This window comes from Cupressus sempervirens, chromosome 7 (assembly GCF_028749045.1).
Source record: "Cupressus sempervirens isolate cs-2001-9-10 chromosome 7, ASM2874904v1, whole genome shotgun sequence".
Taxonomy (NCBI): domain Eukaryota; kingdom Viridiplantae; phylum Streptophyta; class Pinopsida; order Cupressales; family Cupressaceae; genus Cupressus; species Cupressus sempervirens.
Window position 1 is genome coordinate 282,532,992 of NC_143124.1, and position 26,510 is coordinate 282,559,501.

Sequence of the window (26,510 nt, forward strand, 5' to 3'; positions counted from 1 at the left end):
ACATTACAAATCAAGCTTCCTTGACAGAGCTCCTTTTATTTAATACAAACATATTAAGGCAGCTACTAGTGAACATTGATCAACTAAGTAAGATGCGAGAGTGGCATATCGAGAGTGACTAATTGACAAGTCTGCCAATATCTCTTCGAATTATGTCCTTGACCGACCTTACAACTATGGAGAGCAGAATGCTAGAGTATTTACTTGACTCAGCCATCTTAAACTCTTAAACAATTTAACACTAAGTTTCCTAGGAATAAAGTCTCTTCCCCAATCAGTTGGGCAACTAGTTAGCCTTTCAGAACTGAAAATATCTGCTTGCCTAATCAGATAATTAGAACTTGGGACAGAATTATCTTCTTGTTTGCTGCAAAAGTTTGAGAAGATCTGTATCAAAAAAACAAAACAAAATAGAACAAAGAAAAGTAAAAAAAAAAAAATATTTAACAAAGATAATTGAATAAAAAATATCAAAATTTCTCACACTAAAATTATATATTTGACACTACCTATTTCTCTATTGTAATAAAAAACAACCTTCAAATTTCAAAATATAGTCATAGTTGTGACCAACAAATACTTTCCTAAATGATGTGTTGAGATTTCATTTTGTTTGATAAAAACATACATTTCTTAAAGTTGAATTATTTTTCTTATAAAAAAAATGAATCGTGGCAAAACAAAGAGATGCATTATTTCATTTTTGAAAAAGCACATCTCAATTGTAATTGAAAAACAATAGAAGATCTTTTCTTCCCCCCTAAAAAAATAGCATCACCAGTCTCTGCTTGAGGCTTTAAAGAGCACCCATTACTACTTGAAAAAAAAAAACAGTGAAAGACTTTGTTTGCTAATAACTTGTTATCATTTTTTCAACTATAAATGGTAGTCGAGGCTTTTTACCAAAAACGACATTGATAAACTTCCAGCTGACAAATAACTCAATCAAAGGCAATGAACGTATGTCCGCCAATAATTTCACTTAAGTGAAACTGTGAATTTCTTGGAAATATAAAGTGCACATTTTTCTTAATAATGGACTGTCATCTAAAACATTAATAAATGAAAAAATATAAGCTATTGAATTATTAATTTAGAAGAGAGTTAATTCAAATTTTCTATTTATATACATGTTTTTTTTTTCTTGTTTACATTTGTTTTGTTTAAAATCTTAAATTTTACATCTATACACTAAACTCTTCACTTTTAAAAAATATGTTGCTATTAACTCCCATGTATCATATACAGGTTTCCTCATCTTTTAATTTTCATAAAAAATTTAGAATATTAAATATATATAATATTAAACATTCACTTTAAATAAAACTAAAATATTTCTAATCCATGTCATTTTTCTATCTTTCAAGAACCTACAGTTAAAATTTCATGTTCTTCTTTGATACTCTCACTCCTCTTTTCTCTGCTCATAACCAGGATCGTTAGCGGGCAATTCTAGTTTGTAGAGTGGGCAGAAATTTGAAGAATACAACCACTTATAATGCATTCCTCGTGGTATTCATGCTTGCATGACATCTCCTTCATTGTTTCACCCTCCACCATTTTCTCCTGACACACAAAACACAAGTACTCTCTACCTTTAACCAAAATGTTGGTCTTCAAATTCCTTAGGGCCCGTTTGGTGAGCGGAATAGGAATACGTATTTCGAATAGAACGTATTCCTGTTTTCTGTTTGGTTCAGCCATTATTTGATGGAAATTCGCGGACCCGAAAATATATGTTTTCTGAAATTAAAAAAAATGGAATAGGAATGCGTATTCCAATACCACCTATTTGGATGGAATTGCAAAACCCCATTTTTGGGCCAAAATTGGAAAACATATTCCATTTTTGCCTCGTATTCCAATCTCGTTTTGGTGCATCCAAACAAGAAATTTGAAATTTTTAGAATACGTATTCCTATTCCGCTCACCAAACGAGCCCTTACTGCAGATTTAGCTGTTGGAGGATTTCCCCCTATTTGAGCCGATGAACCATCAGTCAAAAAACCATCTTCCTCATATTCCGCAATATCATAAACCCTAAACACTACAACTGATGTATTAGATTTAACATCCTGCTATATGTTTACCCAATTCAAGACCTCTCCCACAATTTGAATTATTGGAGGAATATCAATTTGTGTAGAAGAGAATAAATTTGATTCAAACCCCAAAAACATTACTCTCAGGTAGAGTATAATTTTTCTAGAATTTGAATCCTCCTTAGGAATTGTCCTCCTGTTTGTGCTCTGTTGAGGATTGGAATTTGAGAATTGGATGAGAGATATGCCCTCGAACAAGCGATTCACATAGATTGCAACACCATTTGTGAAATAGTGCACAGACTAGCCGTATAGCCGTCCAACGCCGCCTAGTACAAACCCATGTGCAAACTATTGCACCTCCTCTAAATTAACTTTATTCCTAACTCTCTCAATAGTATTACTAATATTTAATATGTATTTCATTATAAATATGATATATTGGGCTATGATCAGAAGAGGCCATATTTGGGTTTCTCATCTATTGGAGTCTCTCTTTGGGTCTCTTCTCTGTTGTGATTTTAACTTTGTATCAGAGTTTAAATGTTTTCAACTTGGTATCAGAGCAATGAAAAATAAATGTTGATTGCTAGATTGAAATGTTGTGTGGAGTGTTAACCTGTGGAAGGTTGAGTTCTATTTGAAAATTGATAAAAATTATTTTAAAAATAATAATAATTTTTAAAAAAATTTAAAATAATCTTAACCCACATTACTCATCATGTCCAACCTACCTTAATGCATTTATTACTAAAATTAACACATCATGAAATTACAAATTCTTAATTAATTACTTGTTCCAAATACATTTATGTAAAGAAATGTCATTGAAATTTATATAACTAATTTTTATGAAATGTACAAAACAAGATATATCATTTTTGTATATTTAACCAATAATAATAAAAATGAGTCTCATTGTCGTTTCAAAAATTATCTTATAGTAAAAAGTAGTTATATCACAAATTTTTAAATTATGTTACCATCAAAATTTCTTAAAATATGAACAATCATACAAATTTACATTCTAATTCTATTAAAAATAATCTAAATTAATTTTCCTACCTTATATTTTTTTCCAAATTATCATATATAATAAAAAATTGAATATTAAACAAAAACAAGAATGCACTCATTCGTACTAAACAACATTGTCCTCAAATACATGTTGAATGCAAAAATGTTAGTGGACTTCTCATCTTCACCAAGTGGACCTAAATATAAATTTGGATCCAACTAAAAATTTCTACCATTATTAGCGACGGCAGGAAGTCTCTCCTTGTTTAATAAACGCGTTTGGATTACTTCTGCGAAGCAGTCTCCAAAGAATCTAAGCATAAAATCGAAGCAAAATGAAGAAAAGTCAGAAGTCAATGACTCCCAATAATGAGCCTATTTTTTCAAATGTTTGGCGGGCACGCGTGTACCTGCATCAAAAAGTCTGAAGCCCGGATTAAGTGTTAGCCCCAGGATATTTGGGGAGCTGACGGATGCCTTAAAGTTTTTCTGGATCCTCTAAAAAAATGCAGATACCGTTTTAACTCCTTAAAGTGTCATGGTGCAAAATATGTGTCTGGTACAGGTTCCTTTACAGTCGTGTTGTTTGATGGCAGGTTGATTGAAAGAGCTTCCGAATGTAAAGTTTAAAGATATAATTAAGATGAGCAACGTTGAACCCTCCAACTCTTTTTCAACGATTATTTTGCCAAGCGTTGAGAATGGCTCTGAAGCCAATGCATGTTCTTCCACACATGTTGCTGATTCTGGCGCCTCTTCTAAACTCGCCATTGGTGTGATCATAGATTATATAGATGACGTTTTGTCTGCTATTTCTAGTATGGTAATGAGTATATATGTTTGGACTTTTCTCGTTTAGATTTCAATTGTTTATCGTTGGCCCTTCCATAACTGTGGACCGTATCTGTACAGAAATCCACTCAATTGGTTGACAGCGGAATGAAATTGAACGACATGGTGGAGCCATTAGCGTCAGATTTTTCTAAATTGCGTGAGGGGATTTCGCAGGGGGCCAAATTTTTTTCTGACCAGGTAATTTTGCATTCTCAATATATTTTTCGTTTAGTAGAGAAACTATAATTAAAGCTCTGATGATTTGGAAAGCAGGGGACAAAAAAACAGAGTAAACAGCGCAGAGCAGTATAAAACACGAACACACAATAAGCAATAATCTTTATTTAATGCAGATCAGATTACATTTTGCAGCCTCTGTTATGAGGTCTTATACATTCATTGCGTGCAGTTTCAAACAGCAATAAGGCTCTCTTTTTATAGAGCTCCTAGTCAATGCATAGCTAAAAAAGAAGAAGCATTTTTTACAAGAATGTTTTAATTTGTACAGGAACTTGTATTGTCTCCTCATTTGATGACTACCAGATCAACTTGCGTGGAAACTATTAACTGCGTTAATTCTTCCTGAACTAATTGTTTAAAGTTTTAAACCTTGCATGATACTAACATGTACATGGTTATCTGCATGGCAAAGTCTGTGACTCGATGACTAGCGGACTCAGCTTTGATTCTCGACATACTCCTCCTTGATGCTGTGATACTCTCACTTTGATCTCAGCTTAGTCTTATAGACCCACGCAGTATATTTCTAATAGAATTTAACCATCCATTTTATTTCTCTCTTTAACGAAAGGTCACAAGGCTCAGTTTCCCCGTTTGTCTCTAGCATAAAGGAGGCTATTGACACTTCCATGTGCCAATTAGAACCAGTAATCATTGACTGCTTCATTGAAATATATGAGCACTGATCCACCACTATCTCTTTTTACCTGCAAACTTTTAGGTTTGTACAACTGTTTCAACATCTTTGTCGCCTTTTGCTAGCAAGACCTACCCATCCATAATCAACCTGCATACAACTTTTTGTACAGCTTTTTGTACAGTGTTCACTGTTGTCTCTATTTGAGCGTGAGTTCTCGAAGTGATTCTTCAACCCACAAATTCTACAAGGATGAAGATCACAATATTTGTCTTCTTGATGCCCTTCTCTATGACAATGAGAACACTGTACTCTTTCAGCAGATTTGTCCGAACTTTTCATTTCGGCAACACCAGATCTATCTCTCTTACCAAATCCAAGACCTTCATATTTTGACCTCCAAATAGGCTGAACAGACTCTCTTATGCCTTGCCCGTGTCTTCCAAGTCCTCTTCCATTCCATCCCCTTTTTTGTGTAATCCTCAAACTGATTGTTTTTAAGAGAATCTTTGTTATCACATTGACATTGCATCCATATCTGAATACATGTCCTTACCTTCACCTTCAATCTCTTTCCCTTGAGAAATAATTAGCTACATCATCTATATCACTGAGCGCAAATCATTCGTATCACATGTGCCATTACAAACTCATTTTCTTTTTTTCAACATTTTTACCTTCTCTTCTAAATCTGAATTTGTCTTCTTTACTTTTTCCAATTCCTTATCAAGGTTACTTAATAGTTTCTATCATTTTGAATTTGACTGTCTCAATTTCATCAATTGATCTTTCAAGAAATCTTTCTCGCATATCAAACTCAAATTTTCTTTCTTATTGCCCATCTTTCCTAACGGAAAAATAGGTAAATTTACCTTAACAACTCGTATACTTGACTATTATTTATTTTTAGTTTGAACTTTGATCTGCCTTCTCTCTGCTACAATTTTTTCTTTGGAGCTGCAATGATAATCTTTCTACGACTTCCTTCTAACAAACTAACCAAGTTCAACAAATCTCCTGAAGAGCCCTTCTCCAAATCGATTCACTTCTCAGCAGACTCTTGTTGGTGGTGTCATTTTTATTCCTCGACCATCAGCAAACATGTGCCCTTCTTTTCCTCTAGATATGGATCACCAATAAACTGAACCTCTTCTTCTTTTTTGCAGCTTCACCCATCAGTACTCTTTTTGGATGAATTTTGACTGCAATAGAAAATAGTGATCTCCTTTTAGAGCAGCAACAGAGTTTTCCTGCAGCAATTCTATAAGCTCTCTTTCTTTAGCAGCAATGAGAATTCTTCTTGTATCTATTTTGCATCGTTATCCAATTTAGCTTCTATTAGAAAAAAAACACAATCAGCTTGAATTTCAGATAGCACACTCTCCCACAATCTTTCTCTCTAACAATGTCATGCCCAGGAACTTTTTCCTTGCGCTCTGATACCAATTGATGATTTGAAAAACAGGAAAGCAAAACAGAAGAGACACAGTAATCAATAATCTTTATTCAATGCAGAACAGATTACATTTCACAGCACATACACAAAGTAATCAATAATCTTTACTCAATGCAGATCAGATTGCATTTTGCAGCACAAACACACAATAATCAGTAATCTTTACTCAATGCAGATCAGATTGCATCTTGCAGGACAACCACACAATAATCAATAATCTTTATTCAACGCAGTTCAGATTACATTTTGCAGCCTCTGTTATGAGGTCATACACAGTCATTGTGGGTAGTTTCAAACATCAGTAAGGCTATGTTTTTATAAAACTCATAATTAATGCATAGCTAAAAAGGAAGAAGCCTTTGTTACAAGAATATTTTAATTTGTACGACAACTTCAATTATTCTCCTCATTTGATGACTTCCAGATCAGGAAACTGCTATCTCTGTTAATTCTTTTGAACTAATTGTTTAAACTTCAAACATTGCATGACACTAACATGTATATGGCTAGGCAAGTCTGTGATCCAACGAACAGTTGACTTAGCATCAGTTCTCTGCAAGCTCTCTTTCCCATGTTTTTTTTCATGAATAACCTTGAACATGAAATGATCAATTGATTCAAGTTTTTCCTGAAAGAAAAACAGAGTACGGGCATCAAACAGCCCTGGCAAGATCCACTAACTGATGTAACTGTTGGGACAAACCCAAAGGTAATTGCTCCCTATCCACAATGTTACAATCTTAAATTTGATCAGAAGCCCACTTGGCCAAATACTAAAATAGTCAGCAATTTCATTCCATTCCCTAGGGATAGGAGTGAAGGAAACAGGGTCCAAAGAAGCACATAAATTAAGAGTTTGGTTGAAAATCAAAAGTAACTGCCAACTAACATACTAAGCCTGTTGCTTAGTTGAAAAATAAACAACCACCTGTGAGTCAGATCCACAAATAAGCCTTCACCATCCAAGAGCACAAGCCCACTTCACATCATACAAAATAACCATAGCTTCCATCAATTTGTTAGTACTGTGGCCTTTATAAACAAATAACATAAACTGAACAGTTCCCAAGCTGTCTCTACAAACTCCCCCAATATCTCCAGGGCCTGGGTTTCCATGAGAAGACCTCTCCGTATTGATTTTCAAAATACCCCACAAAAGACTCCACCTCCCCACCCTATTAATCTTCTGGGCAGGGTGCCTGTATCTATTCACATGAGTTGTCGTTGTGGAGAAGGAAGATGGAGATGATTATAGAAAATAAGATAACCAGAATCTACAACCTTTGTCCTATCACATTTTGCTGAGACAGTTTCTCCTAAAGAATGGAGAATTTTCCATCACAACTAGTGATCTCGCTGTTAATGTTTTAGCTCAGAAATAGAGAACGATACCAATAAAAGAGCATAAACAATGCACATATCACTCAAGCATTTATCCTGGGAAAAACCTTCCCACAGGAAGCGAAAATCAGAAAACCAGCCACACCAACAAACATATCTGTTATTGATCATAAAATATTCAAGTACATGGCTTTCCACTTGATTGGTTTACAATATACCATGCAATAAGACTCTTCATCTTTCACATGGTGGTCTCTTTGAGTCCTAAAAATAAGACCCTTCATATTTCCTCATAGTCAATGCTTCTATTTCCTCATAGTCAATGCTTCACATCTCCATACGCATGCATCTTCGCATGACATATGACACATATCTTTTTGCATAATATTAACTTAATATAATCACAAATATCTCTTTCAGCTGAAGGTGACCATAACGGTCATAACGGACATGTTTCTATCTCATAAAATTGGAGATAAAGATCTCTATCGCAGCTTCAAACTTCAACACTCCCTCTTAGCAAGAAGAGATCTTTAGTCAGTCATGCACAACACATAGCTATAAAAAAAGATTATTAATTCACATATGTTATCTCAGCATAACATTATCCACCATAGTTACTTCCTAAGCACATAGAATGAAGTCTCACACATGACTTTCACCAGGCCTGCTTATAGAGAGTAGAATGAAGACTTTTATCTCAAAGCTTGTCCTAGAGAAGGATACATTTCCACTATGCCTACTCGCAAAGGGTGGAACAAGGGCTTTCACTTCAAACTTCTCCCAGAGAAGAATGCATTTCCACTATGCCTACTCGCAGAGGGTGGTCCACCATACCTACTCGTAGAGGGTGGAATGAGGGTTTGGACATCTCACTTTGTCACGTAACCTCCCTCTGAAGTTGAATAGTCTTTCTCTAAACATGATCTTCCTCTTTTAATGAAGATAATGTGCCACCAATACTGCAAATAACATTGCAAAATCTCTCTTTATCCCATTGCACCCATGGACAAAATGAGATCTCCCAGAATAACCTGTCAGTTTAATTACAGGCTTTTGCACAAAGTCAAGTTAGCTTAAACATGATACAGTCATAATTGTTGACATCGAACATAAGAACCTCTTGTGTATGTTTGTTCATTCAATTGATCAACATCTTGTAGTGAATACTATTTCATAATAAGCAAATAAAATGATTACCTGAAGAAAACCTCAGAACATACCAAAACCCCTTATTATTGATACTATGTTGTTTATGTTGATGCTAGTCCATTATTTCAATAAAACTCTACACTCACATAGTGTAGCTCTGCATGCACACAACAATGCCATTTATAATAGAGAAAATCATAGCTGAAACTTGATTCCAACAAGATTAGCAGAGATTCCATAAATACTCCCTCTTAACAATAAAGCCTCCCTCTAAGGATCATTTTTGTTACATCCTGCAATCATTAGAGATTATATTAACATCACTTTATGAATATTAATACCAAACAACATACTATTACTAATCAACATTTAAAACTTATCCCTATGTTGGTGACATTCAACGGCTGTAGTCATCTCTACTACAATTGTTGGTGTCTTAAGATATGCCCATAGATACTTATTTCACCAATGAAATGCTCAAAAAATAAGTGCTAATCCGGATTTCCCGAAAAAGCATAGACAGTAAGACATGATATCATCATGTGGAGATGAATAAGTAGATACTACATAGTCAAGATCAATTCCTTGATGCTTTCTGAAATGGAAAGCATGGGCTTCGACATCCTCGACCTAGCTAAGATTCACCACCATGAATTCACCGCATACTATAATCGTAGAGAGACTTTGCATAGTCGACAAATTGAATGCTTTATTGTTACACAAGACATCTGAAGTGATGTTGGTCTTGAAGTGTAACTGGCCTTCTAACCAAGCCCAAGACAAGAAGGACAAAGAAAATGCACTTCCCTCCTTGCGAGTCGATCCTCCAATCTCTTTCTTGAATGTAGACAAAATTGGTAAAGGGACAATACGTAGTGCCTACAGCAGGGACCTCATAGTGTGCATAGGGACAGCTCCCTGATGCATAATCTGATTTAATAACTTGTCACTTATGACCCTTCCATCTCTAGTTATGTTAACAAAAAGTGCTTCAGTTTGAAAGGCTCCCTCTGAATACTTAGGAAGCACGACCTCTTCCCTCTCCCCAACACAACCTCCACATCTTCCCCTCCCCTCTTGACATCTCAATTCTCTCAGGAAACATAGACACATTTTTTTTCTTCACATATCGATGTGTCTAAGGTTTCGTTGCAGAAAAAGTTAAAATGAACCGCCGCCGGACAAATTTCTGTGATTGTTGGGATTGCTATTGAGCAGACCACAGATATGATTGAAGCCATTTCCAAAATAGGCTTTGCAGGAACCTGCTTTAACTTTGACTGGATTGTGCTAGTGCATATATGACTACTGTATAAAGTTCAGTGCAATTGTTCCCGTGCACTCACATCAATACAGATGATCCCGATGAATACAAAATGATGCCTCAAATCAATGAAATGCCTATCCATTTCAAAGGATGGAGAAAGATAATAGTTATCAAATGCCAAAGACTCTAAATTCATCCTCCAGCTCCCGCTTATATGAGCAATCACGAGAATACGATACTTGCATATCTCTTCCTATATGTCTCTCTTAAAACAAAATTGTGTAGTTCTCGATACAAAAAATGTAACACAATAATAATATATGTATCAGTCCTGATGCCTTCTGATAATGATACTGATAAAATCGCTTACAAATGCAGAAACCTTTTGAAAGAAAATCATCTCACGTATGAAACATAAAAGAAAAGTAACATCAAAGCAAGAAGAAGTTACTACTCATAGAGTTCGTAGTCTGAATGAAGCAACAACAAACTCTCCTAACATAGAAATGCAAAAACATTGAATAACATAGATGCTAAAAACTCCTTTATTGCAACCACTTTAGATAGAACTCCTTTATTGCTTTTATTCAATTAGGCTCTGATACCATGTTAATGTTTTAGCCCAAACTTAGAGAAAAATGACAATAAAAGAGCATAAACAATACACAGAACACTCAAAAGCATTTATCCTATGAAAACGCTTCCCACAACAAAGGCAAAACCCAACCACACCAACAAAAATATCTTCTATTGATCATCAAATATTCAAATACATGGCTTTCGACTTGATTGATACAATATACCATGCAATCACATAAATAGATTGCATAAGACTCTTCATCTTTCACATGAAGGTCTCTTTGATTCCCAAAAATAAAACCCTTCATATTTCCTCATAATCAACACTTCACATTTCCATATGCATTCCTCTTCGTATGACATATGCCACATGTCGTTTTGCATAATATAAACTCAATATAATCACAAAGATCTCTTTCAGCTGAACGTGACCATAATGGTTATAACAAATATGTTTTTATCTCATAAAATTAAAGATAAAGATCTGTATTGCAGCTACAAACTTCAACACTCGCAACTTCACATCTTGAAAGATCAAACGATTACTCTCCAACCAAATATGTCAAATAATAAAAGAAGGGCCAAGAGTCCAAGCCACTTGAAGAAAAAAAGTTTTGATAGATTCCTTTACCCATTGAACAAAAAACTCGGCCAAGGAAGAAACATGGAAATAGGCTTGATTCCACACATTCCACCAAAGATGCGAAATATGTCTGTTGAAGGAGCACTAGAAATAGAGATGGGAAATACTTTCCTCACTATTATGACACAATACACACATCGAGGGGCCTTGAAATCCATGTTTGCATAAATTATCCCACATAAGACATCAGTTTTGGACTACTAGCCACATGAAAAAATTACACTTGGGCCATTAGAAATTGTACCAAACATGTTTCCACCAAGGAGCCTGACTACCCCCAAACGTGTGCTGCACAACTCTACAAAATTTTCTGAACCAAAAACTTCCTAGACAAATCGCTGCTTTGCCAAGCCAAGATATCATTTTCAACCTAGGTAGAGCACTCCCAAGACTCAAGAATCTGAGCTAGCTCCTAACTATCTTCCTCAAAACCTCCTTAGGGCCATTCAAAAGGATGTTTCCAATGAAAACAAACTGCCAACACAAAATTATGGGCAATCTTATCATGATCAATAGTGTCCCAGCTAGAAGCAATGAAGGAGGAACAAAGGGGGTGAAGGTGGGGGTGAGTGGAAAGGAGAGAAGGATAACCATCCCAAGAGTCCAACAAGAAAAGAGCTTGAGATCCCAAATGGAAAATTAAGAAGAGGCCATTCTTCACTAGTTGAGCCCCCAACTTCAAAGTATTCCATATCATAGAACCTCTTCTTGCTATTGGAAAGTGCAGGACATTGAACACATAAGCATCAAGAAGATATATATGGGTGAGAATATGAGCCTACAACTGATTTTGAATAGTACACCAATGCCAATATAACTTAGCAGCAAGATCTTGCTCATTTAAAATAGAAGAACATAAGCCAAGGTAGCCCTCATCCTTGGGTCTACACACAGTTTCTCATTTAACCAGGCTGCATTTAATAGTCAAGAGATTAGCACTCCAAATAAATTGATAAGAAAAGGGTATCTAATTCCCGAAGAAAATACATGGGAGGAACCTAAGCAAAACACCTTGATATAGGAAGAGCTTGAACAACCGACTTTAAAAGAGTTGGGTGAGCAATAGTAGATAACTAATAGCGAGTCCAATGATTAACCTTCTTTGATAATTTATTAGGAAAAATCTGCCAAGAGGCCCTGAGTTGTCTACCATTAGTAAGTGGAATGCCCAAATAAACAAGGGGAAGAGATCCAATCTAAAACCTCAAGATGTCAACAATATGCTTCTGAATGGCCTAAGGAGTATTGAAGAAGAAAATGGAGGATTTCAGCTCATTGATTTTTTGACTTGAAGCTTCAATGTGTAAGGCAGATATCCAAAGCATGTCTAAAAGATTTAGCTTCCCGAATGTGAGATAGACCCATAAGAGAAGTTTCATCCACAAATTGACGATGTGAAAGTTTTGGCATGTCATTGCCACCATTACCACTCATAAATCAAACCTTGAGAAGCTCTAGATTTTAGAAAACAGCCCAAACCTTAAGCCAAAATAATAAACTAGTAAGGGGAAAGAGGATCCCCTTGGCTAAGACCTCTTGTAGCACCAAAAGCCTCTGAAGGAACTCCATTCATCTTAACCAAGAAAGAAGAGGAAGTAACAACTCATACACAATTTCACCTATTATGGACTAAAACAAAAGGTTGAGAGAAATTTTCGAAGGAAGCTCCACTTGACCCTATTGTAAGCCTTGTCATTATCCAAATTTATGAACATCGATCACTCATTTGAAGCGGCCATACAATGAATCACTCTACAAACCAACACAACCCCATCCAAAATTTTCTTACCAACCACAAAACCCCCTTGCTCCTGAGAGATATTAATGGGGAGACACGTTTTTAGCCTACTTGCAATCACTTTGGCAATAACCTTATACACCACATTACACAGAGCAATGGGGCAAAAAAATTCAAGCTTATTAGCACCTTCTATTTTGGGAATGAGAACTACAAGGGTAGAATTCAGATCATGAAGCATCTGCTTTCTATGAAGAGATTCTCTAACAACCTCCAATAGATCTATATTAATAATATCCAAGAACTCCTAAAAAAATCATTAGAGAAGTTGTCTAGTCCTAGAGATTTACCTTTGTTCATCCCAAAAACAACTTCTAAATCAAAAACCTAAAATAAGCAAATGAGAGAATCATTCATTGCATTGGTAACATGAGAGGGAATGCAGAAGAGAATCAAATCCTCCTCTGCATCAGTGGGAATCTTCAGCCAAAAGAGCAAAGCAAAACTGACAAGCCTCATGAGAGATAGACAATAAAGAAGAAATTAGAAGCCCTTCGAAGGTAACAAGAAAGTTAATATACCTTATATTTTGATGAGATTGAATTGAATGATGAAAAAAAGTCGTATTCCTATCTCCTTCCTGAAGCCAATCAATCTGAGCTTTTGGTTTCCAATAAATCTCCTCCCGAAGCTCATGTTCCTCCACATTTGTCACAGCCTAGGATTCAGCTTGTCCAAGAGCATCCAAGAAACTGATATCACAAATTTTGGTGAGTAACCACTACAAGATGATTAAGAGCATCACACTTCCCCGACTAAAGATTACCAAAAGAAAATGTATTCCATCTCTTGAGGTGGTATTTGATATCTTGAAGTTTCTTAAAATAGAAATACATGGCTATTCCATAGTCAAGGCCTCCCTTTCCACCACTTAGCCACTAAATCATGCAGCAAAGAGTCCCAAAGCCACATAAGCTAAAATTTAAAAAGAAATTTCTTTGCAACAAAAAAAGGGAAGCAGAGCATTTATTTGGTCAATGGTCAAAACCTCTCCAACCAAGAATTTCAGAGTTAGTAACCAAGCCACGTACTACCCAGAAATAAGTGACTAGAAACCTATCCAACCATTTAGAGACTTCCTATCCTATTATTCCAAGTCAAAATTCCATTAGAAGGCTTAACATCAACTAATGAAAGAGCATAAACTTGAGCACAAAATAGGTCATAAGTAGGACCAAAGCTAGGGATTCCCCCTCTTTTTTCCTATAAACTCAACACATAATTAAAATCACCTCACAAGATCCAAGGAAGATAAGGAGCACATGAACAAACATATCTTAAATGTGCCCAAAGCTGGTATTTTCCACAAATGTCAATAGGGGCATAAACATTTATAATACGAATAGTCTCACCAGAATCCCAAGCAGAAGCCATCATGGAGAGAGAGGAGTGACTACAAACCCACCAAAGGGGAGCAATCTTGTGTTGATCCCGGAACAAAGCCAGACCTCCAGAGTTACCCTATGAACCAATGCACTAATACTAACCAAAGTGCTATATATTAGAAGCATATTGACATATAACCATAGTAAAGAGAATCGCGACGATTCATGCGATTTGATTCAAGCCAAACGATTTTTTGTGAATCGGTGAATCAAATTAGCAATTAAGGGGTAATGAAATAAGTTACTCACTAAATTTCAAGGGATTTTTCAATTTGCCAATTTGTCGCCGATTCGATTCCGATTCATGGCCAATTCACAATTCGATTCGGCATTGCCAATTCCGATCCGATTTCGATTCTTGTTACTTTGCACATAACATCAATAGAAACCTTAGTCTCTCGACTATAGAAGATGTCTGGTGAGTGAAATGCACTAAATCATGAATAGCCTTTCATAGGAAGGTGCTATTCAACCCCCTTACATTCAAAGAGAGAATAATCATGGAGAGGGTTGAGAAAAGTGAACGCCAATGGGCTTGATAGACCCTAATTCCACCAATAAATCTCTAGCAGTCTTATCTTTCTAGGTCTATCTTATGCTCTTTTGAGAGGTTGTCAAAAGAACCTTACTTAAGAAGACATTGCACCCGCAAGCCTTGAGAAGACCCCTTACCCTTATGAGTAGCTAAAACCTCTCTAGCCAAATCTGCCAAAATAATATCATCTTGCATAGAATTAGTTAAGTCATCTATTGATCTTGCATTCCATGAAGATCATGGCCTGACTCTATGACCAATACAACCTCCATACCCACACCAGCAGCTACAGAAGAGATATTTGGAGGGGTCCCTTCCTCCAAGGCTAAAGTATCTAATATTTCAAAATGGTTAAAACCCTCATCTATCTGGCGATCCTTCAAGGTCCTTTTGTTCCCTCTTGCCTTAGCTCTTATTTTGATTGGCACAAGCCCATCCTTATCCTTACTCGAATCACCCTCCCTCATGGGAGCATTCCCCTTGTCCTCTTTTATCCAAAGGCAGAGAGGAGGATTAAGCGATATTAATAGAACGAAGTTCTTTATGAACTCTAGGGCATTGCTGCTGAAGATGGCCATAATCGTGATAGAGCTGACATCGGAAAGGAAAAGATTCATAATCTAGCTGCTGAATCCAGGATGAAGATCAAATACAAATTTCTGTCGAATCTGGCATGGGATTATTCAGATCTATCTCTACTCATATGCAAGCAAAAGAAATAACCTTCTTATCAAGGGTTTGTGTTGCGATGGCAGCAGGCTCCCCTAGTAGAGCAATAATGCTTCGTAGAATATCTTCTGTGCAAAACACTAAGGAGAGCTGAGGCAAACAAACCCAAATAGGAACTAAAGAAGCCAACTCTTTAGCCAAATTAAAACCCATATGCCAGGGTTTAATATACAGTCCAACATGGTTGCAGAAATATGGGCCTCCAAAACCACGATTCTAGTCTGCCACATTGGAGATATCCACCATAAAATAACTGTTAGTGGTAAGAATAATCTCCATATCTCCTTCAATCTGTCATGAATGCTGAATCTAGGCTTCCAAAGCAAACAAAGGAATACTAATGCTGAGAAGCTTGCAAATGAGAGTATTGCAGCTCCAATATGAAACATCTTCAGAAATAGCTTCAGGAGAAATGACCAATATTGGCAGATCTTTTTTTTTTTTTTTAAGAGGGGTAAACGCTTTGACTTGGAGCTATGAACCAGTGAGGCCACAAACGGGGGACCTCATCCCCATGAGATTTGAACCCTGATGGCAAGGATAACAACACAACAACTTAACCATCACAACATGCCACTATTGGCAATATTGGCAGATCTTAGCTTCTAGGAAAACACCCATTTACTTTTTTCATTTTTTAAGCTAGCTTGAATATAATTTCTCTATCCTTTGTGCATGCATGTCCAAGGAAAACCCATTCTGAGTCTAATCTCCTCCAGCCACCACTAGGCTCAAAGGCTTTGAACTCTATGGTATGTTGCAACCAACCCACAAAATGATCAAAACCAATGCACGCCCCAATTACCGAACCACAGCTTCACACCTCACAGTCAGCAAGTGCAACAATCACCAAACCCAGAAAAACATCCCAACCGAATCTTGGAAACACCCCTCCCCCCTACAAAAAGAATAGACGTGTGAGTTAGGGAGAATGCCAACCATGATAATTTTTATATTTCACACAAGGTAAGTAAATTATTATCATAATATTCTTGTCATTCTGATGATTCTGGGATCAGAAACATTGATTTAAGAAAAACACAAATAATTGAATATACTAACTACTATGAATTGTGATTTCATTTTCTTAATAATTTCTCAACTGTTATAAATGTTTGATTTTTCATTTAGCCAAGTGAACAGCCATTTTTTAATGCTTTGTTTCTTGTCTCTCATTACATTTCTGTTTGGAGCAGAAATTCATTACAAGCAGCCTCTCTAGCGAAGTGCACACAATGGTTATGGATGTATTAAAAGGTGTGGGCAACACTCACGGGGCTGCAGTGGGGCTTTTGGCAATAGTAAATGTTTTGGAAAGATTGGACAAGATCTCTTCAAATGATAGGGAATGCATAGATCTTCTGAAAGGGATGTTAGACTTGGCTCAGTTCGTTAAGATGACGAAAGAAATTGATGCTCATTTCCATAAAGAAATTGTGGAAAAAATGTCTGAAGCTCTTCATTTGATAGTCAGTGGGGCAATCTTGTGTCATTCCTTTATTAGATGCAACAAAATATCCAAGTATGTGAAAAGCTTCAAATTCTTTTTTTTAATATAATGCATTTTATAAAGTGGGAAAAATATAGCTATATGTGTGTAGTTCAGACATTACATTTTTACAGTCTTTATCAAAATAGTATGCATTTGTTTCTGAATTTTTTTAATAAGATTTATTTGCATCAATTGTTTCCACCTTCATCTCTCCAAACCTCTTCAAACCTATCTTGATCTACATTTTACTAGCCATATTTGTTTAGTTGAGACATTAGACTTTTACAGTCTTTATCAAAATAGTATGTATTTGTTTCTGGATTTTGCTCTATAAGATTTACTAGCACTAATCTTTTCCACCTCCATCCGTCCAACTCTCTTTTAAACTGATCTTGATCTACATTTTATCGTTTTTCCTTTTACAGCAACTCACTCTTCTTAATAATAGGTCATATATAAATAAATCTCACACATCAAAATCTAAATACAAACGTGCACTATATTTGTTCAGTCAAAAAGTATGTCTTTCCGCAATTGTATGACAATTGTTTTGTAACAGTTACTCACTTCCGAATAAAAAGGTTCCTATCGACCAAGAAGATATGTGAAGAACTCGTTAAAGATCAATAGAATGAAAGTAGATATGGTTCTTCAAATAAATTATATGTTTGTGTCATCCTGTACCTTCCATCTATCAAGAAATGAGCACATTACTGCAGATGGAGGGATAGATCAAGGGCATGCTAATGATGCAGGCGAAGAGATTATAAATTTTGTATTTTATTTCAGTTACCCCGTCAATGAAAGTTCACATTGAATTAAATACCTATAAGCAATTATTTTAACTGTGCGTATGGTAGAATTGGTGGATCATACCACTATTTTGATGTACTCCTATGTAAGATTCTGATATTATTATGTATATCTTTCAATTCATTTTCAATTGCACAGGTGAAATATATGAAACAAAAATCTACACAACAACAGAGACTATATGCTTGGGAGACACAGTCACCAGATTCTAGTATTCCAGATATATTTGATAACAAAAACGGTTTTCACTTAGGAGCAAGGCTTTCACATACCTTTATTGCATTTAGGAAATATTTAAAAGATACTACCAATGGACTTAGAAGGATTGTTAGATAGAGATTTGATCAATGCCGAAAGCTTGTGCGTACGCTTTCCATGAATCAAACCCCCTCACATTTGATTGATGACTTGCCTCCATTGACTGATGACTCGCCTCCATTGATAATTGAGCATGGCTTCATCTTTACTGAATTGATGATGGTGACAAATAGATTTCACCCCAGTAATATCCTGGGTGAAGGAGGTCTTGGGATTATATTCATCGTAATTCTTCCTCTCCCAAAAAAAATTTTATATTATAGAACTTATATGGAATAGTTATATAACATAAAACTGATTAGGAATTTATATTGGTTATTTGTGAAGGGAAAATTGACTGATGGAAGGTGTTTGGTAATTAAAAGCATAGATGAAAAACTCGCAGAGTACTGGGTGAGTTTTTAGTAAAAACTAGCGCTTTGCCTGGCCCGCGGCCTATGACGACTTAAAAGGACAAAAAATCATTTTTTTCTCATTGTTTGTTGCATTTGTGTTGTCTAGAGCCTTGAGGTGTGGAGAGAAGAAGGTTTGGAGGCATTCTTAGCTGATTGCAAGTGATTCAAGGCTGATTTGAGTGGATTATAGAGGATTCTAACTAGTTTTAGAAGAGAAATTTCTTTCCAGGTATGTTCATTTTATCATAGTTTGAAAACTTTTTATAGTTTTAACAAATGTTCTATTGTTTTTGTTGTTGTTTGTAAATGATTTAAAATCATTTAAAATCATTTTAACTCTATGCTTGAACTTTGAATCATTTGAAACCCTAGTTGTTCTAAACTTTTAACTTCTAAGTTCTAACTTTGTTTATTCATTTTTCTATAGATTTATGTGTAGGGCAGCGGTCAAGCATTAAAAAAATTGACAAACCTGCAAGAAGAGTGGCCACAAACACCATGCCCATCTTGATATATAGGCACTCAGCCTAAAAATGCAAGAGATAAGGCATGGCGGTATGCCTATAAAGCTCCAAATGATGTTGGGAAGGTGATATGCATTCCATGTGAGAGAATTATTTCTGGAGGCATAAACTGCTTCAAATACCACCTTGCAGGTATAAAAAAACATGATTCAAATCCTTGTCTCAAGGTAAGTGAAGAAGAGAAAAGATTCATCAATGCCCTACTTGCAGCTGTTGAAGAGAAAAAATTGAATAGGGAGAGGGCGAAATTAGCTACGAGGGCAGCCATAGCTGAATCTCAAGGAGCTCCTTTTGATATGCAAGAAGAAGAAGAAGCACTTAGGAACATACCAAGATCTCTTCATGGCCCATGGATCCGCAAACAAAATGTCTCTTTTACTAATTCCACTTCTTCTACAGGTCTTAGTTTTGCATCACCATCCGCATTAGGGATAGGGAGTTATTTTGTGCCCAGGAACACACCTGGAGCACAACCATCATTAGAGGGCATTGCATGGTTCAAGGAGGTGCATGAGTAAACTGATATTGCAACAGCTGATTTTTGATTTTTCAACAATATCTCAATGAATGCGGCTGATAGTTGCTATTGAGTCAATATGGTGAATGCAATTTCAATATTGGGCAAAGGGTACAAGCCGCCTACTCGCAAGGATATGAGTGGAAGGTTAGTATTTTACTATTTAGTAATTGTAAATAATTGTGATTCATTTTAGTTCATTGTTATATTTTAAATCTTAATTGTTATAACTTATTTCCTATTTTTTACTAACACTTTATTACACCTAAATTTTGTAGGTTGCTTGACAATGTGGTTGGTAGGGCAAGAGTATTGATAGAAGAGCAAAAGAAAGAGTGGAAGAAGTATGGCTGCACTATTTTATCTGATGGTTGGACAGATGGAAGAAGTAGAACCATTATTAATTTCTTGGCTACTTGCAAAGATGATGTGGTGTTTTGGAAATTTGTTGATGCCTCCAACAAAGTGAAAAATGCACACACATTGGCTTTAATGTTGGAGAATGTTGTCATGGAGGTGGGAGTAGAGAATGTGGTGCAAATAGTCACAGATAATGCAGCAGCATATGTGGCAGCAGGTAAATTTAATTTTTCATGTTCGAATCAATATGAATCATGAATGTAATGCTATGGTATTATTCAATTTAGATTTGATGTAAATACTAAATATGAAAAGTTTGTAACTAATTATTGATTTTTTGCTAATCTTTTAGGTAGAATCCTCCAAGAGAGGCATCCCACACTTTTTTGGTCACCTTGTGTAGCACATGTCCTTGACTTTCTTTTGGAGGACATGGGAAAACTTGATTGGGTGAGTCCAGTTGTGGAAGATGCTAGGCGAGTCACCAAATATATCTATAATTACCCATGGGTTCTCAGTTTGATGAGAAAGACCACTAAAGGCAAAGATTTGCTAAGACCTGCTAGGACAAGGTTTGCAATGGTCTTCTTGACGTTGCAAAATATTCTTGACCACATATTGGCTTTGAAACAAATGTTTGTGTGTGTTGATTGGGGTGCTTCATCTTACTCAAAGAAGCTCGAAGGAGAGGCTGTGGCATGGATAGTCTTTGATGATAGTTTTTTTGCAAATGCTAATGAGATTGTGGAGGTAACTTCAAGAATCAAAACACTATATTTTTAGTTTGTTCAAGTTTCATTATTAATTCATAACTTACTATGTTATTAACTAATTTGTATTTTTCAAATTTCAAATGTAGATGTCTTTGCCCCTGGTTCTAGTCTTGCGCATATGTGATAGGAAACAATCCCCAATGGGAGGTCTTTATGAGGCCATGGATAGGGCCAAAGAAGCTGTTAGAAGTTACTATCATGGGGACAGTCTCAGATTCGACCCCATTTGGGAAATGATTGATAGGAGGTGGAACAATATGCTCCACCAACCCATTCATGTAGCAGGCTACTTCCACAACCGCAAATTCAGGTACTATGATTGTCCTTGAAGTTGGGATTTTACTAAAACTTTATTTTACTTTACTTTTTAAGGTTGCGTAGTAAGACTTGATACCATTTTCTATTTGTTTTAGGGCTGATGATTATTACTCAGATCCTAATGGAGAGGTCATGGAAGGTCTCTCTAAATGCATTCAGAGAATGATATCCAATGAAGCGGAGAGAGACCTTATTGTGACCGAACAACAAGTCTATGTGGAATCGAGGGGTAATTTGTTCTCTTCTATGCTAGCAAAGAGAGCAAGATCTACTCAAGCACCAAGTAAAGCATCAAACTTTAAAACTTTTTCTTATTGATAAGTTGTGTTTCTGATTACTTTTTTTATTGCTTTATAACATTTTATATTTTGTTTTGCAGATTCTTGGTAGGCAAGTTTGGGTGGCAATACCCCCAATTTAAAGAATTTTGCTCTTAGAGTCCTATGCCAACCTTGTAGCTCATCCCATTATGAGCGCAATTGGAGCTTATTTGAGTCCATCCACACAAAGAAAAGAAATAGAATGACTCAAAAACGGCTTAATGACCTTGTTTATGTGCACTATAATCTTAAGTTGCGCATAAGAAAAGGCATAGAGTTCATAACTACCTAGTCCACTTGATCTAGATGAGATAGATCCTTATTCTGATTGGACAACATAGGAGCCAAGTCCATTGTTTACACCAAATGAGATCGTTGATTTGGAGAGGTAGGCCATGGAGGGGGATGTTGGAATTGATTTTCAATTCACAATGGATGACATTGAGGATGAGGACAAGGACGATGACGATTCAAGCTCAGAGGATGAGGCATTACCAGTGCCACATATAGGAGGAGATGCATCCTCTTCCAAGACGTCGAGCCAGTTAGTAGGGATGTCGAGCGAGGAGGCACAACCACAGAGTTCATAGTCACGCAGCTCATGCCCTATCCCAGTGTGGGGCACTTCTTTGAGGACTAGACCCCCTCGCTTTCCTGCTAGTGCAACTGGAAATACGAAGATGTGATTGTATTGAATCTTGATGTATTTAGACTTTTAGTATCTACTTCTAATTTGACAGATTGAAACTACTTACTATTTTGCTTCCTACCATGAGCATTCCGCATAAGAATGCAATTTTGGACGCACTATGCATTTATATATATCTAAACTCTGCTTGTTTCTTTTGTATTCTCTTTAATTAACTTCTTACATGCATCTTCTCATTAAATTTTGCAAAATAAATGTATTTTTAATTAAATTTCAGTGATTTTTTTAGGTTCCCAAGTTTTCCTGGTTTTTTTTTTAAAATCGTAGAGTTTTCCCCAATTAAACTTTTGGGGGGCTTGGCGAGTTTTCCAACTATGATTAAAAGATCGTGGGATGTAAAAGATGTCTTGGAGAGAGAGTTGGAGTGTATTATAAATCTCAAGCATCCAAACATTTTGACTCTAGTGGGATCTTGCATTCATGAAGAAGAGTTGCTGCTTGTGTATGACTTCATGCCCGAAGGAAATCTCGGGGACTTACTCTTTGGTAAGTTTCATGAATTACACTTTTGTTAATTTTCTTTGTATGATTATTATCATGTCAGACCACAAATATGAAAAATGATGTGCAGGAAGTCGTCTAGTAATTGACTGGCCTACGAGAGAGAAAATTATACATGGAGTATTAGGTGCACTTGTTTATCTTCATGCAGAAGCGTGCATAGTGCACAGGAATATTAAGCCATCAAACATTCTGCTAGATGAAAATTTCAATGCCAAGGTTTCTGATTTTGGAATTGCAAGAAAACTTCCAAAAGGGAAATCTGATAAAGCTGAGGAGGATGGAGTTTTTGTAGATTTAGAAGAAGAAGCTGCTGAAACACTTCATTCAACTGGGGTCGCTAGAATCCTGTAAGTTCTCCCTACCCTGCATCACAGACTTGAAGAAATGTCTATACAATAGTTTGTGCAAAACCTAAATCCCTGACAGCCACATTCATATCTGTATATTTTAATGGCGTTTTTCATCTTTTTGCCTCGCTGTTATGATTCAGTAGGGAATTTCAATACAAAATGCTGATTTTATATAGACCAATTTAGTGTAGCCCAAGTAGTTGTTGTGATTATCATGATATTTCTTAGGAATTTTAATTTGGTTCTAAATGGTCAAGTTTCTACCCCTTTTTTTGGGGCAGTGGCTGTGTAGCTCCTGAGTGTGGGGTGACTGGTCATGTCACAAGGAAAGCAGAAATCTACAGTTTTGGATTGTTGTTGCTGAACATTGTTTCTGGAGAGAGATGTTTCAAACTTATGAGTATTAAATCTGGCATGAAGAGCCTTATAAGTCTGGTAATTCTATCACTTATATTTTCTGGAATTGTCACACCAAAGATACGTAGAAAATCAAAACAATTGAAATTTTTAGTTTTGTTTGTTTGCAGGCGTTGAAGTTACATAAGGAGAATCAACTTAAGGAACTAATTGATCCTCGATTACTCAACACGGAAGGTTTGAACTCAAAGAAGATAATAAGAACAATTAAGGTAGCTATTTTGTGCATTCAGATGTATCCCACTGATCGACCAACAGCATCACTAGTATTGGAGATGCTTCCATCAAATGAGAGCATCCCAAGGCCACCACAACAATGATTTTAATGCATCAAGCTCATCAATCACTTCCAACTTGGTGTCAACTTCTTCCATGGCCTCAAAACTAGAGTTGAAAGGTTGGGGACAAAAATTGAAAGGTTAAAGCAGAGGATTTTTATTGTGGAATTTCACATATAAATTTTGCAAAATTTTGTATATAAATTTTTTGCATTTAAGATGGAATTTTAAATGGTATTCTTTGATCAAAGATAAGATATTTTCACACTATATAATATTAAAATGTAGAAGTATCCAATTTTCCCGATTAAGTAGTGTTGAATATACTATCTTTGATAATTTTATTAACTTTATATATATATGAATGAGAACACGTGGGCAAGGTATGGAATCATAAACATCGCATATGAACAGTTTGACAGAATGAAGGATAAAAATAATGACACAAGTATGCACAAGATAAATTTGTTGACAGTCTTTTTGCATTTATGTTGAAAGTACAGCAAACGATATGCAGTCCATAATTTGAACCATCTTGACGTTGGAACCAAATAGGAGCTTTTAATGGTGTATGAAGATCTATCAATACATCCTGGAAAAGAAGCTTTGTTGAATGTTGTTGTAGTCACCCTTTGACTGAATATGGCAAATCATAGACAATCCATACAATTGTTCAACAAAATGCCTCAAACTGATGCCACTGCATTGAATGAAATAATTGCAAGGTATGTGAATTATGCAAAACCTGTTTGACTAAAATACCCCATGGAAGCATATCAATGGAGAAGTTATTGTTGGAAGACTGTGCATGAAGATGCCAACCTAGACATGCATGCAAAATGTGGAAGCGTAGACATGACACTTGAAGAATTTTACATCTAGCTCAAAAGAGAGGTCATACTCTGTAACGTAGCAATTACAAATAGTTGTGGTGAATTTATTTGGTAAGAAGACTTTAGAAACATTAAACGAGATACATGTGCAGGGGTACTCATTGTCGCACCAAAATAAATCTTTTGTGAAATGTACGCACATTTGTCAAAGCATTTATAAGCGACTGGACCAATTTGCTAGAAATCCTCATAGGCTCATATCAAGGAATTAAAAGAAAAGACTGCAGAGATGCATACAATGTGTTTGTTGAAAAGGCTTCGGAGACTTTCGAGCAGGCCGCAAGTGTAAAGCTGATTCAGCAACCCGTTGTCATCATCATGCATGTGCTCTGTGACAATACACGAGCTTTGAAACAGGGTATGAACCTCTATCAAAACATAATGGAGACTGATATTTGTAAAAGATCATAGTTAGAAATGCTCTAGTAAACATGTAAGGAAAATGTGAGGTCATCATGCCCACGTGAGGTAGAGGAAGTTTCGAAATGGGTATCGATATCCATCAAAGCATAGAAAAGATTATTTTTTTCAGAATGTAATAGTTGTAAATGCTTTGATAGGAATGTATGAAACATGTGGAATCATGGACGGGATAAGGTACGCTAACTTTTTCACCAAATGTCTTACATAATGCTTTCTTATGGTTATTGTTGTCCGAAATGTTTAAGATTGACATACTTACATTTCACACAATCATGAAATACTATGTTTGTCTATTATTCAATTCAAGTTCATCCAATCTGCGGAAGATTTTGGTTGCCTCATGGAGGCATCGTCCCATGAAGTGCATTTGGTCGCAGGATATGCACAAAAGGCTCTACTCGACATATATACAAAGTATGGAGAGACATGTCAATTGTCTGACAAAATGCTGAAAAGACTTGTCATCTCATGGAATATAATGAATTTCTTGGATCTGCAGAAAATTTCTCATGATACTTGAAAAAATGAAGCTCAAGCTGTTGGGAATGTGAAGCCCAACGGTTACATGACACTTCAGATTCCCTTCTTTTTGTCTTCTAGCTGAACGTGGTTGTATATATACATGTGCATAGTCATGTATTGAATATCGCTTAATGAATAATAAAGTGGGTTCCCTGTTGAGAGTGGACGTAGCCACAAGTTGTGGTGAACCACTATAATTTATTGTGTCTTTGTTTATTCTTCTTCTTGTTTGTGTATTTTAGTTTAGTTGCTTTCATTGTGTTTTCTTTGCTTGTTTTGAGTCTACAATTGGTATCAGAGCCAGTTTTGGCTTGAACAGAGATGGAGGAAGAAGAGGATGATATTGATTTTGTTATTGATGAGTTTCTTGAAAATCTGGACTCGGTTGAAGAGGAGGATGCTGAAGAGAGTGAGGATGAAGTTGAGGCCAACAGTGAGGAGGATTATGAAAAGGAAAACTTTGTGAGATTGAAGGAGGAGAAATTCTTACTCATAGACCAACTATTTTGCTTGGCCCAGAAGTTGGAGGTTTTGTGTCATATGCTGAATGTTGAGAAAGATAACTTTGACAAAGAGTGGGAGTTTTTTGAACAGTCTCTGTTTCAAGAAGAGGAAAATGATGTGATCTTGACAGAGGACTCTTTGTTCACAAAAATGTATGTTTCATTGATAGAGATGTTTGCCATTGGTGGAAAGAAATCAAAAGAGGATTCCGGGTGCTTGGCAACTAAAGATCTAAGGAGTGCAGAGATAATAGAGCTCAAGGAGGCCAAAAAGAGCCAGGGGCTCAAGACTGCACATGATCTAGAAGCCCTTGGCATGTCAGAGAATGAGGTCCTTGATGATTTGTTGTTGCAGATTGCTGAAGTAGAAGCAGAGTGGGATGCATTGACTGCAGTGGAAGACTGTCAAGAGGCCCAAGTTGTTGC

The 26,510-nt window shown here is 36.1% G+C and overlaps 3 protein-coding genes across 4 annotated transcripts; all 3 read left to right on the top strand.

Annotated features, from left to right (window-relative positions):
* The first annotated feature begins 3,977 nt into the window (after positions 1-3,977).
* Positions 3,978-18,226, top strand: LOC149546528 (uncharacterized). Of its 2 annotated transcripts, XM_089794608.1 has the most exons (3): positions 3,978-4,091; positions 16,852-17,177; positions 18,099-18,226. In XM_089794608.1, the coding sequence occupies exons 1-3, from the start codon at positions 3,999-4,001 to the stop codon at positions 18,100-18,102; spliced, it is 423 nt and encodes a 140-aa protein (XP_089650734.1). In that variant the 5' UTR covers positions 3,978-3,998; the 3' UTR covers positions 18,103-18,226. The 2 variants fall into 2 exon arrangements, with proteins under 2 accessions (XP_089650734.1, XP_089650733.1); XM_089794607.1 differs by lacking the exon at positions 18,099-18,226 and having other exon boundaries at positions 16,852-17,246.
* Positions 18,227-20,432: 2,206 nt separating this feature from the next.
* On the top strand, positions 20,433-22,328 carry LOC149546529 (uncharacterized). The gene is made up of 4 exons (XM_089794610.1): positions 20,433-20,824; positions 20,934-21,157; positions 21,261-21,448; positions 21,545-22,328. Exons 1-4 carry the CDS (start codon positions 20,507-20,509, stop codon positions 21,553-21,555), a joined length of 741 nt encoding a protein of 246 aa, XP_089650736.1. The 5' UTR covers positions 20,433-20,506; the 3' UTR covers positions 21,556-22,328.
* A 101-nt stretch (positions 22,329-22,429) lies between these two features.
* LOC149546530 (cysteine-rich receptor-like protein kinase 44) lies at positions 22,430-24,006 on the top strand. The gene is made up of 4 exons (XM_089794609.1): positions 22,430-22,680; positions 22,766-23,045; positions 23,330-23,483; positions 23,576-24,006. The coding sequence occupies exons 1-4, from the start codon at positions 22,509-22,511 to the stop codon at positions 23,783-23,785; spliced, it is 816 nt and encodes a 271-aa protein (XP_089650735.1). The 5' UTR covers positions 22,430-22,508; the 3' UTR covers positions 23,786-24,006.
* The last annotated feature ends 2,504 nt before the right edge of the window (positions 24,007-26,510 follow it).